The sequence below is a fragment of the Propithecus coquereli genome, unplaced genomic scaffold (genome assembly GCF_000956105.1).
Source record: "Propithecus coquereli isolate 6110/MARCELLA unplaced genomic scaffold, Pcoq_1.0 Scaffold178, whole genome shotgun sequence".
In the NCBI taxonomy this organism is placed as follows: Eukaryota; Metazoa; Chordata; class Mammalia; order Primates; family Indriidae; genus Propithecus; species Propithecus coquereli.
The window spans coordinates 835,509-855,248 of NW_012142523.1; the positions used below are offsets into that span (position 1 = coordinate 835,509).

General features: G+C 48.6%; 1 protein-coding gene across 1 annotated transcript; it reads right to left on the minus strand.

Annotated features, from left to right (window-relative positions):
- Window positions 1-480: 480 nt before the first annotated feature.
- On the minus strand, window positions 481-14,707 carry PEF1 (penta-EF-hand domain containing 1). The gene is made up of 5 exons (XM_012642316.1): window positions 14,653-14,707; window positions 5,526-5,796; window positions 3,827-3,982; window positions 3,200-3,343; window positions 481-1,452 (listed from the first exon to the last, which is right to left on the minus strand). The coding sequence occupies exons 1-5, from the start codon at window positions 14,674-14,676 to the stop codon at window positions 1,223-1,225; spliced, it is 825 nt and encodes a 274-aa protein (XP_012497770.1). The 5' UTR covers window positions 14,677-14,707; the 3' UTR covers window positions 481-1,222.
- Between the last annotated feature and the right edge of the window lie 5,033 nt (window positions 14,708-19,740).

Genomic DNA, 19,740 nt, shown 5'->3' on the forward strand with positions numbered 1-19,740 from the left:
GTCAGCTCATTATAGACACTCAGTGTAGACTGGATATCATGCTGATCTAAAGATCCGACTGGCAAGTACAGATGTCTGTGCTTAATAAAAATGGGGGAAAACTTATGACTTAATAAATGGAGTTTGTCTGGAAGATAAAACTAGGTCCTGAGACAATAAAAAGGCCATGCTGTGAAAAGTTTGGGGTGGCTGCTTCCAGCCCAGAATGCCAGCCCTAAGACTGCTATTGAACAGTCGCTTACTGAGCTGACTCCAGGCCACACTGAACTGAACCAGCGGGACTCACACCAGCTGCCCTACACTTCAGCTTCACCCTGGCAAATGAGAGAAGCCACATATAGGCCACATCCCCTCCCCGAGCTGCTGCTTTCTGCATAGGCTGGTGTATAGTATGTATTTAACATTCACTGAGTGAAAGAATAAACGAGTGAATGAATGGATAAAGCTGGAGCTGGGAAGTCATGGTGGAAAACATGGACCTCCAGAGTTTCATCCTTTTATTGAAGCTTACAATTTCAATGGACTTTTGGCCCCAAATGAAAAAACCAGAATTTAAAAAAAAAAAAAAAGCATTGGCAGGGGGAGGTGACAACTGTCCCCTGGGGACTGAAGCCGAGCAGAGCATGGCAGGCAAGTGAGCGGTCCAAGCTGCAAAGACAGTAGCCCGGCCACAGATGTCCAGGGAGCAGACTGTCTGAGCTCCCTGCGCAGGGAGAGACCCCAGGCAGCTAGAAGTTAACACACAAGGACTTGTGGGTGTGGCAGAATCCAGGCTGCTGGTCCCACGGGCAAATCTCTCACGCTGGTCAGATTCTACTTTAGAGAAAATGGGCTCATCTGACAGGACAGCCTGGGTGAGGGAACACAGGTGCCAATGGTAACAAGACGATGAACACTTACCACTGGTGTCAGGGCAGAGAGGGGAAAGCTAGAGGCGGGAGCCCAGCTGACCAGACACTAACTCCATTACAAGGACCGAGATCTCCTGCTCCTGCTGCAAGGCTGCGCCATTCAACTTCCAGTCCTCTCCTAGGTCAGGCCCCTCACTATCTGGTGGCTTTGATACAGGATTACCAACCCTCTTTGGGAACACTGCTGCATCAAGCAAGGGAGAATCTTTTCTTAGAAGGGGGAGGAAAAGAAGAGAAGTCCATATGCTACTCCCACCATAAGGAGCCAGGAAAGGTCCCTTGTGCACTCCGCTCTCTGCAGATGGGCTGGGTCATAGCATCCGGGAAGCTGTCATAGTGACGAAGTCCTCAAAGCTGAGCCGAATGTTGCCTTGCACAGCTGTGTCCTTCTCCCGGAAGGCCTCCGTCAGCACCTGCAGCTGGGTGCACACCTGGATGAAGCGGTCGAGCTGCATGGCAGGATTGGCAGAGCGCGGGCAGTAGCGGGAAACCAGGAGCTGGGTGAACTGGGGGCTCAGGTTGTAGCCCATTTGGGACAGAGCTGGAGAGGAGGGGCATACAGAGGAGACACACAGAAACCTGCCATGAGCACCTCCATTGGCCAGCAACGCCAGAGCACAGCAATTGAGGGGACTTTGAGGGGATGTGCCCAGGAGCATAAAGAGGTCAGAGAAGTCCCAAGGGTCTGTCCAAGATGTCAGAAGCGCAACAGGGGCTCCGTCTGGATGCTCCTCATAGCTGGAAGGCCTCCATCCTTCTTTCTCCAAATCTCCATTATTGTCTGTTCAACTGGGGCTCATGGGATCCCAGAGATGACAACGGTCTATCCGTGATCATCTCTGACTCATCTGCACTCCAAAAGGGAGCCTAAACCCCCTAGGACCACCTTGCCTAGAGCAGGTATCAGAGGCAGCACAGCAGGGAAGTTATGAGGACCTGCTCTGGAGTCAGACAGACCCTGGGCAAGTTGCTGAGCCTCACTAGCCCTCTGTCTTAGCACCTCTAAAATGGGGATGATACTTAACTTGTAGGTTCTAGTAAGGATTAAAGGAGGTGATCATGTAAAGCACTTAGCACAGTGCCTGGCACATAAAGCACTCAGTAAGGGTTATTTTAACGAAGTCACCATCACTTCCCCAGACAAAGTTGCTGGGCAGTTCCAACGTCACAGCCTACGTGCTGCTCCCATCCCCCACTGGGATGCTTCCTTCCTTCTCTGCATAACTTACCAGCCCACGCTAAAATCTCAGCTCTCCACTGGCTATGTGGGCCCCTGGGCAAGTTTACTACACTAAACCTCAGTTTTCTCATCTGTTAAAGGGAGATAATGAGGGGTGCGGATCAATGGGTGCTGATTGATAAATAGTAGCTAGTACATGGGAAGAATGAACTATATAAACCTATTAAGAACACGTATTACAGTGCCTACGACACAGCAAGCATTCAATAAAAATCAGTTTTGCTGCTGTTAGTATCACCCTGACCAATAAGCATGACAGAAACTGGCAAAAGAGAAGGTGATCAATACAGATCAACTCTCCCTTCTGCCAGGGGGCAGGTGTGGTGCACTCACCGCACCCACCGACCTTTCCTGTCTGATTGAAATCCACAGACAAGGCAAGGGACTGGACTCTCTGGGGAGCCCTCTCCCCCTCCTGGGTGGCAACCTCGTACAACCTCCCTTCGTACAACCTCACTAGCCACCCATCCTTTTTCACTGGCTGACCTGAGCTCTGGCTGCAGGCTCCAGCCCCACAGAGACAGACTGGAACCAGACCTGGGGCTGTGGCCTCAGGTCATCTTCCATAGCTGCAACTTCTAGAGTCCTTGAGGTCCCAGAGCTGGGAATGAAACTGCCTTCCAGCAGAGGTGGCAAGAGAACCCATCTTTCTGAGCCCATGTGGAGCTCTTTCTATTCTGCATGCTAGAAACTAGAGAGGAAAGAGCCATCCAAGACACACACACGGGTCTCAAAGTGCCCTAAGGCGCTGAGTTTCCACCCATAAGGGTCCCTGCGGGCTGAGGCTGTCTCACCCAGCACTGCCAGGAGTCCTGTCACCAGGGAGTCCAGCCCTGATTCTGGACCCGGTGTTTCCTTGCCCTGGATCATGACTTAGTGCCCCAGCCAGGTCACAGAAGGGGTGGGGGGAGTAGGCCTGCACGAAGGACAACATTTGGTAGCACAGGTGGACCTCTGGTGGTGAGAGGAAAACCCCTTTTTCTGTCTCAGGAAGTAAAGAGAAGAGTTTGGTCTACCCTGCCCACTGAGCCCCTGCCATGGCCCTCACCTTGCTGCAGCTCCGTGTAGCTAATGGAGCCCGAGTGGTCCCGGTCATACTGCTGGAAGAGGTTCTTCCACTGCTGGATGAATTTCCACAGGGCCGAGAAACCGTAGATGTCAATGCGGCCTGACTTGGTCTTATCAAACATGTCTGAGGGGGAGGAGGGAAAGGAGAGGAGGAAGGCTTCAAACTGAGGGCTAAGGGTCCTGGGCACCACTGAGGTAGGCTTCTCCCCAGGCTGCAGTAGGAGATTCTATAGAACCACAGGCCTGAAGCCCAGATGCCCGCACCCAAAGACACCTGCATCAGTGTTGCACCAGCCTCCTGCCCTGGCCATCCTCAGTCAGAACCGCATTTTCTCTGCAGCCTTCGCAGCTGACCCCTCCCTGCTGTTTCCCACCAGGGGAGGGAGTCCCATTGGAAACTGAGTTAGCCTGTAACTCAGCAGGGTCTAGAACTTAAGAAAGATCTAAGGGAAAGAGCTCTCAGTCTAAGGGATCTCACCTTGAACCCAGCTTCCTCCCTGAAATCCTCCCTAGCCAAAGGATTTCTCCTGAGAATGGCTGCTCACCCACCTCCTGTCAACCGTCAGGTGGCTCTGCCCCAGCTCAGGCCCACAGGGAAGGAACTCACTTATCATCATGAGGCATGTCTCGTCATTGAACGAGGACCAGTTGGAGTTGACCAGAGCCTGCTTCAGCTCCTTGATGGAGATGTAGCCACTGTGGTCGGAGTCCACCGACTGGAACCAGGAGTAGGCCTCGGGATCCACGTTGGGGGGGACGCCACCTGGAGGAAGGGTGTGAACCAAGGAAGTCAGGCCCAGGTCTCAAGGCCAATTGGCAAAAATGCTGGGAAGGGCCAGCCTCGGTGCCTCCCTGGCTACAGGTTTTCCCCACACACAAAGCCTCACAAATTCACCCACCACCAGCCTTCCATCAAGCTGACATCCTCAGGCTAATGCAAGAGGGCCACTGGTATAGACTCACGAGTACCTGCAGTTGATTTCTACTCCATGAGCTCTTTGGGCTTTTCATATAGTGCTTTAGTCACCTCTCTGTTTGATTTTATGTTTCTAAAGAATAGGAAGGGGCCTGTACCCCTCCAGTATATCAAGAATTCTCTGGAAAAGGTGAGCTGGGAGTGGGTGGTTGATGAAAACAGAGAAGCAGAAAAGTCTATCTTAGGATGCTGAGTTAACTGGCCACAAAAGGGGCTCCTTCACACAAGAAAGTATCAGAGACAGCCACAAGCAGTTGTGGAGGACAGAAACCACACTGCCCAGTCCTGAAGCCCAGTGAGGCCAGAGGGAAAAAGACTTGCCCGACTGAGGGACTAGTCTGATCTCTTTGCATGGGAAATCCAGGCAGGTTCCACCTACCTTCCTAAAACAGCAGTGTCCTCCCCAGCAGGAGAGTTTCTGTAACAGTGTGGTCTGTGTGGCTTGTACAGAACTCAGGCTTTGGAATCAAAGCAGACCTGGATTCAAATCCTTGCTCTCTGATACTTACTAGCTTATGTGACTTTAGGCAAAATGTATAATTTCCTGAGTATTGATGTCCCAATTTCTAAACTGAACCCATTTCCCAGGATTTTTGTGATGATTAAACAAGATAATAGCAAAATAAAGTTCTGAGCAGAGAGCGTGGGAACGTGTGTAGTCTGAGACATTTTACAGAATAAGGGATATTTACACTGGGTTTCTCCCCATGGTAGACTACATTATTACCTGGAATTATCTGCTAATCTCCCTTCCCTGTGAGAGCACTGTGCATCCTCTCCCACTGCCCGGTGGCTTGCAGAGCTCCACGAGAGGAGCATCCATTCCCACCCTACTGATGTCAGGCTTGTCCAGGGGATGTGCCCTGGCCAAAAGAATGTGAGTGCACAAGACATACAGAACTTCAGAGCAGAAACTTTAAGAGGCATTGTGCATTCCTGCTAGCTCTCCTGCTTTTTTCTCTGCCACAAAGATAACATACCCCAAATACGGGCTGCTCCTTCTTCCTGGATCCCAGAATGAGAAGACAAGTGGAACAGAAACTCAGCAGCCAGCCCATAGCTACTGACATGTAAGCAAGAGTAAATAAGCTTGAGCAAGCAATGGAAGTAAGCGCTTGCTGCTGTAAGCCAAGGAGATTTTGGAGTTGTTGTTACCACAGCAAAGCTACCTGACAGACTTCTCACTCTGCAGATGCAAGCTGAAGCTGGAAGCAAGACATTAAGGAGCTAGAGACCAGGGTGCCTGCACACCCATAGGAAGGACAAGGATGGGCTGTGGAGAACTCAGAACCAAGTCAGAGGCACATGGAATCCGAGAATCCCTACTTACCCTGTCCATAAGGCCCGGGCTGCTGGGCACCGTAGGAATTTGGAGGTGGTTGACCATAGGGACCACCTGGGGCCGCACCGCCATATGGTCCTCCAGGACTGGGGTGTCCATAGGGCCCTCCACCGGCTGGTGGTCCATAAGGGCCTCCAGGGGCAGGACCGCCATAACCAGGGGGTAGCCCACTGCCATACTGCCCTCCACCATGGGGAGGTCCAGGGTAGTAGCTACCCGGAGGAGCTCCTGGAGCTTGTCCTGCAGCTCCTGGGCAGCCCTGCAGGAAGAGCAAGACATCAGTCAGAATGATGAGGCCAGAAAGTAGCCACAGTATGGCACTTTACAGCTATAAAGCACTTCCACTGCCATTCTTTCAACTCATCCTATGGTAGGGTTGGAATTACGATCCTATTGCTCAGATGGGCAAACTGAAGCTTCTAGAGGAGCTATGAGTTACCCAAAATCAAGAGCTGCAGAATCAGGGCTGGAATCCTGCCCTCCTGAGTCCCCTTTTCTGCACACCAAGGGGCTCCACAAGGGCTGGGATCATGTCTGGTTTGCCAGTTTATCCCCAGTTCCCAGTGCAGGATGGATGCTCGGTAAATATTTAGTGGATGAATGAGTAGGCAGGTGAATCAAATAGAATTCCAAATGCCCATCCTGAGGTACCCCCATCTCTATCTGCAGAATTTGGAGCACAAATGTGGTCTCCACCCAACATCCCCAACCCTCGCCAGTCACAAATGATGGATCCACAGCATGTCTTCCATACCCTACTGCAGCTCACGAAGCAAAAACATTTCCCTGTCCTCACTCATGATTCTGTGAGGCAGGCAGGGGAGACCCTATCCCTAAGGCAATATGGTACAGTGGTTAAAAAAACCAGTTCAAGTTCAGGTTCCTCCAATTTAACTGGACTAACGACTTTCCCTCTCTAAGACTCAGTATCTTCTGCTGTAAAATGAGAATAATAATAGTGCCTACCTCTCAGGTTGGTATGTGAACAAAATGTGAAGCCTTTTGACACAGAGCCTGGCACAGAGTAAGCACTCAATATATATTAACCATTAATAGCAGCCTCCTACAGAGGATGAAGCTGAAGTCCACAAAAGTCACACAGACTGTGTGGAGGGGCTGGGACCAGAACCCATGTCTCCTCTAAGTCCAGGGCGTTTGCACACTAGAGCACATAGGGGAGCATCCCTCTCTTCTCTACCCCCCCACGCCACCAGCCAGGGACCCCTGAGGCTAAGAGCGTTCCGCTCCATCTCCCCAAATGGCCAGTGCAGGGCCTGGCAGAGCACAGCCCTAACACATCTGCAAGAAGCAGAGCTCAAGGGCACAGAGAGCAGCTGGGCCCAGCTATGAGGAAGGTACCATCTAGACACGTCCTAGCTCAACCTGGAGGCACAGCAGTGGCCTAGCCACTGAGAGTCTGGGCTTTCTCTTTTTGTTGCGTTTGACAGCTTCTGGGACCATCACCCTCAATGTTAAGACCAAATTGATAGTCATCTAAAAGGGGCCTATATGTTCAAGGAAGAGAGGCTTTTTGGGGGAGGGCAGGAGCAGGCCGTGCTACTTCCCTCCCTCAGCATCGTGGAAGCGCTTCCTCACTAGAAGCTGCCGTAGCTATTATAGGAGCTAAAGTCACAGACAGATTTCGATTCAAAGCTCTGTTCTCACCAGCTGAGTTCATGATGGGGCCAGTGGCTCAATCTCTCTGAGTCTGCTCCCTCACGACCAAAATGTAATCATCTCATCCTCACTGGACTGTTCTGCAGATTACGAGAAATAATCTTGCAAAATTCTGTTAGTTTCAATTTTAGCTATAAAATCTTTTGATTAAAAAAAATAAATAAAATTCGTAAAAGAAAGTTGCTCTGGCTGAAGCAAGGTGGAGGTTCCATAGATCCAACCATGAGGGGCCCCCTCCCTTGATAGATTCTGGGGGGGCCTCTGAAGAACCCTCACAATGACTCAAAAGACAGTCTGAAAACCACTAATATAAGATGACTTGTTTTTACAACAGTGCCTGGCATAAAGCAAATGATCAAGAAATCATACATAAAACACAGCTGCTATTGTTATTATTATGTTATTACTGTCAGCAAAGTCCTGGGCCAGCTAAACTCTGGGGCGGGTATAAAGGAGAGTGGAACAATCTGAAGGTGCTCACGGCTAACAGGAGAAGCGTGGAGACACTCTCCGTAACATCTAACAAAACACCATAAGGTAACAGGTATTTATTTATTTTTTTTTGTTTTTGTTTTTTTTTTTTTGAGACAGAGTCTCACTCTGTTGCCCTGGCTAGAGTGAGTGCTGTGGCATCAGCCTAGCTCACAGCAACCTCAAACTCCCGGGCTCAAGCGATCCTCCTGCCTCAGCCTCCCAAGTAACTGGGACTACAGGCATGCGCCACCATGCCCAGCTAAGTTTTTCTATATATTTTTAGTTGTCCAATTAATTTCTTTCTATTTTTAGTAGAGACGGGGTCTTCCTCTTGCTCAGGCTGGTTTCGAACTCCTGAGCTCAAACAATCCGCCCGCCTCGGCCTCCCAGAGAGCTAGGATTACAGGCGTGAGCCACCACGCCCGGCCAGGAAACAGGTATTTAAAATGGACACATAAGCCGTGTGCCACAGGGATGTAAAGGAAAGGGTAAAATCAGGGAGGGTTTCCACGAGAAAGCGGCGTTTGAGCTGCGACTTAAAGAATGAACAAGATTCCCAATGGGGCTGTAGTGGTGTGACAGGAGAGGTACCCAGAAGGCCAGTCACTTAACCTAACCCCCTCATTTTACAAATGGGGAAACTAGGGCCAGGAGAGGGGAAGGGACTTGCCCAAGTCATACTGCGAGTTGGAGACAGAGGTGGGCCTGGACCACTCCCCCACCTCCCCCGCACCCACTGACTCCCACTGCCTCCTGCTGCAGTGCTCTTTCCTTAAGCAGCAGGGCACAGGAGTCCAGTGTGGGGTGGAAAAGAGGCGGGGACTGTGCAGATTCTGGGTACACCCAAAGAACAGGCTGGACACCAGGCCAGGAAGTAGCTGTTCCACTGTAAGCCCTGTGAGCAAAGCCATAAACTGTACCTAGCCAGGGGTACCTGAGCAAAGTGCTTCCAGCTGGGAAATGTCCCCAGGCCAACAAAGCAGGTACTGCCAGGCAGGTGTTCTGCTCTTCCTGCTATCACACTCCAGGGACTGAGGTAGTCTGGCAGCAACTAAACCCTTTCCTTTCTGCCCTGCATTAAAGCCCTTCTGTATTAAAGCCCAACGCACTTTCACACACACAAACACTACTGGCAGAATCTTCGCTAACAGAAAAAAAGGAAAGTGTTTAGTAGGTCTATTTTTCAGATGAAGAAACTGAGGTACAGTGCTGTTCAGTGACATTCAGCAAGCACTTGCACAATGACAATATTGTGCTGGGCTCTGCACTGGGCCCGGGGACACAGAACTAGATGAGGCCCTGCCCTTGAGGAGCCCATAGATAATTATGATACAATATGATCAGTGCCATCAGAAAAACTACTTACATGCTATAAAGAAACATGGACAGAGGAATTTATTCTGTTCACTGAATGAATAAATGAATAATCAAATGAACAGTGCATGAAGTGGGTCAAGGAAGGCTTCCTGGAGGAAGGAGCAGTGATACTGGAGTTGGTCTTTGAAGGATGCACAGGTATTCTCCAAAAGGAAGGCAGGGAAGGACACTCCAGACAGAGGGAGAAGAAAGACAAAGGCTTATATGAGCAAGCGTGGTATGGTCAGGGGATGGGCTACGCAAAGGCAGGCCTTTTACTCAATCCTTGACCAAACACCTCTCCTGCCACCTTTCAGTTACTGTGAGTTACTCATGTGTAAGAGTAGCTTCTGTCTGTCTAGTATCTCCCCCTGCCAACAGTACGCTCCCCAGGCGCATCTGCTGGGCCTCATTCATCATGGTGCCCTAGGGCCCAGCACAGTGCCAGGCACCTGCAAGCCTCTATAAATATTTGAACAAGTGAACGCCACTCTAAAGAGTTTGGGCTTTATGCTGGAGAAAACAAAGTGCCCTAGAAGGGTTTCCAACAGGGGAGAAACGTGATCAGAGCCTTGTTTAGAGAAGTAACCGGCGGCGGCGGCAGCGGCGGGGGCAGCAGCAGCGTGGAGGATGAGCTAGCAGGGGAGGCAGCAGCCCAGGTGCTGGGCAGGCAGGGCATGAACCAGACAGCAGACTTGGGGATGGAGAAAACGGAATGGATTCTGAAGCTATTTCAGAGATAGACTAGACATGACTTGGTGACTAATTAGATTAGGAAAGAGATGGAGGGGGAGTGAGGAGAGGGAGTGTTTAGAATGACTCAGGTTTCTAGTTTGCACAAGACGAAGGCGCTACCAACTGAGGCGGAATCCAGGCTGCAGAGGAAGTTTGGGGAAGACGATGACATGGTTCCCAGGGTCACTGAGCTGTGAGCAAAGGTCTGACCAGAAATGAAAACCAGAGTCCCTGATTCCCTGTTATTTTATACTAATTCTATGCTGCCAACCCTTTTGAGAGTTTTCCCAGGAGTATTTAATACCGATAAAAACAAGATTGTGAAGAGAGGAGAAAAAAAGACAGGAAGTGTTCAGTAACCACGGCTTCCAAAGCATCACAGAAAATTATCTCTAGTACGACTCTACACTGCTTCCTTCTGTTTGTTCACTCAGTAAGCGAGTGCCTAGCGTGTGTCTGTGCCAGGGATTGTGCTAAATGTTTCTGTCACATATGATGAATTTCTACAGTAGATGCGGGCAGAGGGGGAAGGAGGTGATCTTTCAGAGCCTTCAAGGCCAGAAATAAGAGTCTCAGAAGAATCTTACTCTTTTTTCCACCCCAGCACCTAGACTCAGTTCGAGACCCACCTATTGGAAGTAAACCCAAAGACCCTTCAATCCAACCTCTGAGTCAATAATGGAATCTCTATTTGCCTTTCCACAAGGGGTGGGGAGCTTACTTCCTCTCAAATAACCCACTCAGAAAGTTCTGTATTTTCTTTTGGTTCTGAGGGCTCCTTCTTTTACCCCCAAAACCCTTGTGAAGCTCAGAGGTATCAAAGACTGTTCCAAGCTGAGCCCGGATGAGGAAGGGAGGAGGTTGCATTGCAAAGACAAGCCCCAGAGCTACCCCACAAATGCCTGCTGAGGAGGTGGCAGCCCAGGCTAAGGGGTTAAACAACCACAAGACGACAGAAGGAATGGTTCAAGCATTCACCAGCAGAGCCTCCTAAAACATTTAAAGGACAGAAACATGCAACCAATAAACAATGAGCCAAGAACTGTCCCAAGACCTGTCCCAAGACTTCAGTCACTACCTCTGTGCTGACACTCCAAAACCTTTCTCTTCCGTTTCCCCTCTCCTGAGCTACAGACCCACACAGCCAACAGCCTCTGGACATGCTCTCCAAACCCATTCCTCCCGCTGCATTCCCTTCTCAGTGAATGGAACCCCTTCCGGCCAGTCACCCAAACCTAAAGCCTTAGTGCCCTCCTGGGCACCTCCTCTTTCCTCCCCTCCGTCACCTCAGTTCGGCACCAAATTTTCTCAACTCTATCTCCCAAATGCTTCTCAAATCCACCTTGACCAGGTCACTGTCCTCCTTAGCCTAGATTAATTCAATAGCTTCGGAACTAATATCCCTGCCTCAATCCATTCTCACAGTGCCCACGGTAATCGCTCCAAAGCACAAATGGGACAAAACTCTTCACTGGTTCCCTCGCTGCTCTTAGGATGAAGTCACACTCCCCAAAAAGGCCTACAAGGCCCTCTGGGATCTGGCCCTTGCTTAACTGCCTGGTCTCATTTCTTACTCTCTTTCCCCTCATCACTACGACTAAACTGATCTTAAAGTTCTCCACAATACTGAGCTGTCTTACTTGCTTCCTGGTCTTTGTGCAGCTGTTTTCTCTACTGGAACACCATTCCTTTCTTTACCCAGCTAACTCTTACCGGTGATTCCATTTTTGGCTTAAACATCACCTCCTCTAAGAAGTCTTTATGCACCCTTAGACCGAGTTAGGTATCCCTCCTGTGCTGTGCCAGTACCTTACACTTACTCTCGTTTAATACTTAGCACACCGATTCTTCAATCTACATACCTACATTACTCTTCCACTTGGATTATTTACTACATGCCAAGCACTTTATGTGGACTATCTCATTTAATCTTTGCAGTAACTCTGAGGTAGGTACTGTTATGACCCCACTCTAAAGAAGGGGAAACTGAGACTCATATTTGTAACAAAATCCTTCAAGGACGTGGCAGAGCAGGGATTTGAAGCCAAATCTCTCTGGCCTCACAGACCAAGATCTTAAACACTGAAATCGACCAAGATGGTTCCCTCATAGAACCAAAGGGTGCTTGAGTTTTACTATTCCTACACCGGGTCCACGCTTGAGTACCCTGGGCTGGTGGCAGTGGAAAATTACAGGAATTTTGACTCTTAACAATAGGCTGAAATCCTCCAGGGCTATGTAGTAAGGGGAGGGGAGGCAGCACTGACTGAGATGCTTTAAAACCATACATTTCCTTTTTCGAACACCTGGGACCAGGAGGTGGACACGGGTATGGTGGGGAAAAAAGTACCAGTTCTTCTTCTATTCCAGACACTTTTCTTTCTGTACTACTTTTTGGTATTTCACTCCTAGCATAGCCCAGGCAGCACCGCATAGTAATCACAGCAGCCAGAGCTGCCACCAAGCACTGGCATGTGCTATGTACTAACAACGTGCCAAGCTCCCTGTAGGACTTCCTGCATTTCATCCTCCTTTCAGCCTTTACAGGTATTACTTTTTCCTTTTTACAGGTGAGGAAACTGAGGCTCAGAGCCCTTAGATGGTTTGTCCAAGGACATACAACTGTTAACACATTGATTGCCACACTAGAAAAAAATTTTTTTCCTTAGGGCCATGGTGTTTTATTAAAACAAAATGATCCTTTCTAGTTTGTTATTTTTTATTGTTTTCTGTGCGTGAGTTATATGCAACGCAATCCACGTTTTTAGAATGAAATTGTCAATATTAACTGTAACAATAAGAACATCAACAAGTAAGATTTTCACAAACCAATTGCAGGGTTTTGCTTCACGAGGCCCCTGGATCAAAATTAGCCCAAGTTAAATACAACTCACATGGCAGTTTTAATGTGTTAAGTAATAGGATTCTAGCCCAGTTCTGTCTAACCTGTCACTGCTTCCAGGATGCATACAAATTATCCCCAAAGCTTATTAAAATGCAGATTCCTGGGCACAGAACAGGTCTGAGTGGGACCCAAAAGTGTGCTCTTTTAACATGCTCTCAGGTGATTCTAAGACAGAACATCAACATCAACCTAGAAACAATAAACTATGGTAATGTTTTCCCAAACTGTGTTCCTCAGAAATACCAGTGTCACAAAAAATGAACAGACGCTAAAAAAAAAAAAAGAGGGGAAAGAAAGTTCCATGGTTAAGTAAATTTAAGAAATATTGCATGTTCTATTCCTTCCTGGAAGATTTACAATGTCCAATAGCAAATTAAGAATTTTGAAATGCCCTGTGAACAAACTTATTCAGCTGTATTTAAGAGTATTTCCCAAACTTATTTAACCCCAGAATCATCCTCTATTAATAATACCTATTAATATCTTATAAGACTCAGCAAATGGAATGGAATTTGGGAAACACTGCTACATGATGCGTCCTTCTAACCCCAGCCCACCCTGGCCTCTCTTCTTCCTACCTCTGCTAAGTATGCAACGAAAGGAGTTCTACTCGTGGCCTCACCCTCACTTGCTATGTGTGACCTTTGGCAAGCCACTTAACCTCTTTGGGTTTGTTCCTCAGCTGTAAATTGGGTGTAATAATCCCTGTATGCCTATAGGGCCTTCATGATAGGGATAAAAAGGTCGAAATACTGTGTCAACTGTACAGGGCTACACTCCCTCCCTGTAAGGACTCTTACCACTTCTTTGGCATGTGACTATACTCAGTTAAGCACTTTGTAATATCCCATATGATCTTGTTTTCCAGTTTTTCCTGCATGGGTTTTAACTCCTAAATCACTGTGTGATCTTGGGCAACTCATGACCCCTCTCTAGGCTTCGGTTTCCTCCTCTGCAATATGAGGGGGCTATTTTAACGGTCCACCCAGCACTGACCTAGGAGTCTAGTAAAACAAACAAACAAACAAACAACAACAAAAAAACACTAAAAGGCAACATGTGTTACACATTATGCACCAAATGCTTAACAAGCATCATTTCATTAGTCTTCATAATAGCTCTATGAAGTAAACTCCATTAGGCCCCATTTTAGAGGAGGAAACTTTGACTCAGAAAGGCAAACATCTTGCTCAAGGGATCAAAACTATTTAGGTGATGGAGCCAAGATGTGAACCTACCTCTGACTCTACACTGCACTTGACCATCCTACTATTCTGTCACCTGATAAAGTATTCTGGCCACAGCATCACCTTGCTGCGGTGTTCCTGGCTAAATCAAGACAGGCTGGCCAGTGGGGAAAAGGCATCTGCAGAAAACCCGGGTTCTGACCCCAGCTTTGCTGCTGCCTGTCTGGTGACTTCAGATAAATTCTATGTCTTCTTGGGGTTTCATTTTTTCCTATATGTGAAATGGAGCTGCTGGACTAAGTGGTCAAACCAGCTCACCTGTGGCGCCTGCTACAACCACTGATTGATTCTCCGGACTACTCTGACGCAGTATGTGGGGGGTGGGTCCGGAAGCCTGTATTTCCCAAAATGATACTGATGGAACCAGAGCTCTACACATCCTGTCAGCGGATGACAGCCGCCAGGGAACCCACGGGAGCCTTGGGAGGGTGTGGAACCCAGGCCGGGACCAGCATGGACCTGTGGGTTCCAAGGTCCCCGAAGCCTCGCCTGCACGACGTCAGAGGGGGCGCGACACGACCTCCCGGACGCGCGGTCCTGCATGACGTAAGCCGGGCGCGACCGATGGTCCCTTTTGCGTTCTCTCCCGTGCGAGGTCTCGCTGAAGCGAACCAAGCGTGGGAAGGGCACGGAGAAAGGCGGGGGAAAGAAGAGTCGGGGGGCGCCAGGCCTGGGCTTGGCACGGGCCCTAGCTGGACTCGCGGGCCCCTCACGCACTCACCTGCCCATACGGATAGCTGGTCATGGCGGCTCTGACGTCACAAGCCTGCGAGGGGCGAGGCCTCGCGCTCTCAGACCCCGCCCCCGCCAGGGCCTGGGGGCGGGACCGCACCTGATTGGACAGCCATGCTCTCAATCTTGGGCGCAGTAAGACGACGGAAGTGACGGTACAGGGCAGCGGGCGAGTGCCTACCAGACAGACCAGAAGTGCTAAAGACCTGGTGGAGCCTTCCGGAAATCTTGGTGGCTGTACCGGCGCTCCTGTTTCTCCCTTTCCTGACCTGGAGTAGGCCCCAGAGCTGGTCAGGCCGGGATATTTAGTGAGAAGCCTAGGTCGGATGTTGCTGCGGCGGCCATATTATAACCTGGCAAATGGGACGCATGATAGTGGCGTAATTGTTGTCGTCATTCCGAGTTTCCGCCCGGTGAGGGCCCAGATGGTTGCCACGACAACGGGGAACCTACCAAGGCCTCCTGGAAAGGATGGAGGTGATGGCAGAATTACTCCTTTTTGACGTCAAGACGCTGGGTGCAACTTAGTAGCCTTGGGGTGACATACAGATCTGTGGTGTTTGAAGAAGAAAATTCCGAACCGTTAGAGCAGGAGGAAAATTAGATTGTCTAGTAATTCTTCATATACGGGGAAATTGAGAGGCAGTGACTTGCCCTAGTTCACAGTGGGTTAGTGGCAGAGTGTAGCCTAGAACCAGGGTCAAGGATGCCTAGTTCTCAGCAGGGAAGTCTAGATTGATTCCCATAGTAGGTCAAATCCTGATTTCTAGGCGACCTCAGCACCACGTATGTGCCACTCGGTGGTTCAGTTTCTGCACTTGTTTGTGTGCTTATTTGATTAATTTGTTAAGTTCTTCCATGTGGGCAAGGACTGTATCTGCTTTGCTTGTCATTATAATCCCAGTACCTAGTACAGTGCCTGACACTGTATTTTTTAAATAAATGAATGAATAAATTAGTGTTATTAGGTCTTATCCACTCCAGCCCATCTAACCATCTAGCCAAGCACTTTCCACAATCACAGTGCTGGTCATGCTACTTGCCCATTGCACAGCCTACAATGGTGCTCTTCATCCACAACTACAAAGTAAGGCCCACTCTCTTCATCCTGGCCCTCCAGTCCCTTCACAGTCTGGCCCACCCTCACCTTTCCAGTCTCATGTCTTACAGCCCTGGCCTGTCTTCCACTCTGTACTGCTCAGTTCCACCATTCAGCACCTCTGCTTTGGATTGAGGGTCACTTTCTAATTGTATGGCCTTGGGCAGGTTATTTAGAGACCTGAATCTCAGTTTTGTTAGCTGTCAGAAACAAATATGTAATTTGAAAATGAGCTATTGCACCTCCTCATACCTAGAGTTATGCTCAAACCACTCCTTTCTTCTGGAAGAGAGGGAGCAGCCCTCCCATCTCCAGTCCTACAAGGATCAGTTCCAATCTCATCCTCCATCTAAAATGGAGGCATCCTCCCACAGTGCCCCCAAGCTTCAGAGTTAGCCACCCTCTTGCCAGTCTCTCTCTGCACTTGGTGCTATCACTGCCATATTCCAGCCTGCCTTGTATAAAGAGTTCTCTTGATGTTTTCCCCCAAAACAAAACCCATTCCTCTCCTTCATCTCAGAAAATCCAGTCAGTCAGGCCAAAATCCTAGGATCATTCTTGTATATCCTATTTTCTCTATGCACTTCCCCGCCTCCATTTGCTCTAGTTCAAAAATATACCCACATCTGCTCTTTTCTCCCTGTTCACACTATCACTCTAGTCCAAGACACCATCATCTGTGCCTGGATCACTACAATAGCCTCCTGACCAATGTCGCTTTCACTCTTTCCCTCACTATAGGGCAGCCAGAGTGATTGCCTAAAAATGTCATTCCCTGGCTTAAACTCCGGGGGCTTCCCATCACTCTTACAATAAAGGCTAAGCTCATCCTTATGACTTTCATGGTCCTACATGACCTAGACCCTGCCTGTGTCTCCAGCCTCATTTCCTACCATTGCCGTCCTCCTTGAATCACTCCAGCCATGCTGGCCTGGTCGTGCCACCCCTGGAACATGCTGAGCTCATTCACACCTCCATATCTTTGGATTAGCTCTTCCCTCTCTGTCTAGAACACTTTGACTTTTCACTGGTTGGCTCCTCCCTGTTATCTAAGTCTCAGTTCAAATATCACCTCTTGGAGTGGGGGAGCATTCCTTGACACCACATCTAAAGTACACTGCCTCCCCCAACATCCAGTCATCTAGCATATCATACTGTATTTTTTCATAAGAGGTGTCACTGCTTAATTGTCCTCTTTAAGGTTTACATGTATGTTGTAAGGTTTACATATATTATAGAATTGTCCTTTTCTTATTTATTTTTCTATCCCCAACACCTAGAGTAGTGCCTGGCATGAATTCAATAAATGATAGTGATTATTATTATTAATATTATGTACTGAATGCTTACGAGGTGCTGAAATTTGTGCTAAGTACTATGTGTTGTTTAATTTTCATCACAGTCTTTTGAGAGAGGATGCTATTACCCATTTATAAGATAAGGAGCTGAGGCTCAGAGAGGCTCAGTGACTTCCCTAATAGCAAAAAGATAAATGGAGAAGTCTGAATTTGAACTCAGGTCTACACTCATTTTAATTACTCAGTGTTTAATAGTTAGTAGGCCATGTCTTCTTTACCTTTATAACCTCCCAGTCCAAAAAAATGTTGGTGGATTGAACTGAAAAATCTCAGAAAGGAAGACGTCCTGAAGTCCAGACTGAAGTTCAAGGCTGGGAGAGAGGATAGTGACACCCGGCCTGCAGATTGGGTCGTGTGACATGTGCTCATTTATTCCACAAACATGTGAGCCTCTTGAATTCCCCCCACTTGCCAGGCTTTGTTCCAGGTGCTGAGGATTCAATTCCTATGAGAATTCTTTGCCTCCATCCCCTTCTGCCCAGCAAAGGGCTCTTAAGGGAGTTTGCTGTTGGAAGTCTGTGCTGTTTGGGGGCAGAGGCTTCCAAATCTTCCCTCAGCCAGTCAGAGACCAGCCAAAGCTGACATCCAGGGCTGTGCCTCTGAGGACCTGCAGCACACCCAGGTGTGTTTGTTTTGGAGGGGGCTGGATAAGAGAGAGATCAGGATCTTCCAAAGACTGAAAAACAATCAACTCATTTCTAAAACCTCCACTACCTGAGGCAGACAGAGGTGGGTGGGGAAGTTCCTGTTATTGTTTCAGTTTTAGCCAAAGGGGAAATCTTGGATTCCAGCCCTTTTTAGAGCACAGAGCACTTTCCTGAGTTCATGGAAGCCCTGTGGTTGACCCATTAGAGGTGAGGCAGAGCTTGGGAATGAAAAGCCCATCCACTGGAAAATATTGCCTCCCCTAGAGACACATCATCCCCGAGGCCTCCTGGCTCCGCACCAAGCCCCGGTATGGCTTACTGAGAAGGAATACCAACACCCACCTAATTATTCTGGAATTAATTCTCTTTGATTCCAACCAGATCCAGTTCTGAAATTTAAATTCCAGTTGGGTATTGTGGATCAGAGGGTGATTTGCAACTTTCTGCAGAATCAACTGAAAAATGAGAACTGCAGACAGGGCAATTTGGCCACACTCCCTTCCATTATGGTAGTGTAGGGGGAGCACATTGACAAAGTCTATTCCCATAGACTACTCAGGACAGCCACAAAAAAGATCTAGTCTTGTAAGGGGTTAACAGACCCTATGTGAAGTCTTATTAGATTCTGTCGAATTCTGGTGACAAAGGAAAATACTATGACAAAAAGGAAGATTTAAATTCCAGAAGCATCAAATTTGGGATTTTTCCCTGCAGAATAAATATGCAGCAGCCTTTTCTCCATCTTACAAAGCAGAGCGTTTCTCAAATTAAGGACCTTCCAGTCCATTCTTCACACTGCCATCGGCGAACTCCCCATTAGGCAAACCGGACGCGACATACCTTTGCGTGAAACCTATCAGTGACTTCCCGCCATGTCTCCCCTGCGCGTGCTCTGCAGTCCAGCCACACTGACCTGTCTCCCGTCACTCAGCCTGCTGCACCCAGTCATCCCTGGACCTTGGCACGTGCTGTTCCCTCTGCCTGCTCCATCTCTCTTTGCCCAGACACGGTTTGGTCCTCCGGCTATGCAATCCCCGGCACCTGGTCCTGCCCTGTCCTCCGCCTTCATTGTAATTGTTTAACTGTCTGCTCTCCCCACAAACACTGTGGGGGCAGGGACCATATCTGTCTAGTTTGCCTTGGGATCTGCATAGTCTAGTACAGTTCCTGGCACAAAGTAGGAAGAGGAAATGGACTCATCAAGTTAGACTTTGGCAATCTGATCTGTGCGTTGCCTTAAAAGCCTGGAATAGACTAAGAACTGAAGACAGAAGAGTAACAGGGCGGGAATGTGAAAAAGCTGCCTGGGAGGAATGGAAGGCATGTGCCCCTCCCTTCTTTCTCTTCAGCCTACCCAGCTCCTGAACTGATGAGGGAAAGCCATGGATTTTTTGCTGACCACAGTAACAGAAGCGACTATAAAATTCAGCTTTCCATCTGGTTCTTCATGGTCCAAGAAAATACAGCAATTTCAAACTCCAGGGAGACAGACATTCAAATGATGAAAGCTTAAACCTAGCCTTTCGTAGAATCCCCTAAGAGTGGCATGAATTTGACTCAGGAAGAAAATTGAAGAAAGCGTCATTTACTCTGTAAGGATTGATTCCCTGGGGACCCTTACAGGGGATGAGTTTTATGTTTCCTCATAGCAATTTTCCCCTCTGGCCTTCAAAGCCAACCCTGCTCAATTCCACAGCTGGTCCTTGCTTCTCTTTCTCTCTACTCGCGCCAACAAGCCCCCAGTCATGAAGCCCATCATCGGTTAGCGCTCACACGCTGGCCCGAAAGTGGGAGCTGGCCCTCCGACGGGAGCGCTTTAACATCTGTCCTCGTCCCCTGTCCAAAACCTGGCTGCTACTTCAATGCAGAGATGATGCATTTGCTTTTTAACGTTTTGTGTTAGAACCAGGGTTAACTGAGAATAGCTGGTGCGGGATGAAAAAGGAATAAACCCCTCCTTTATCTGAAAACAT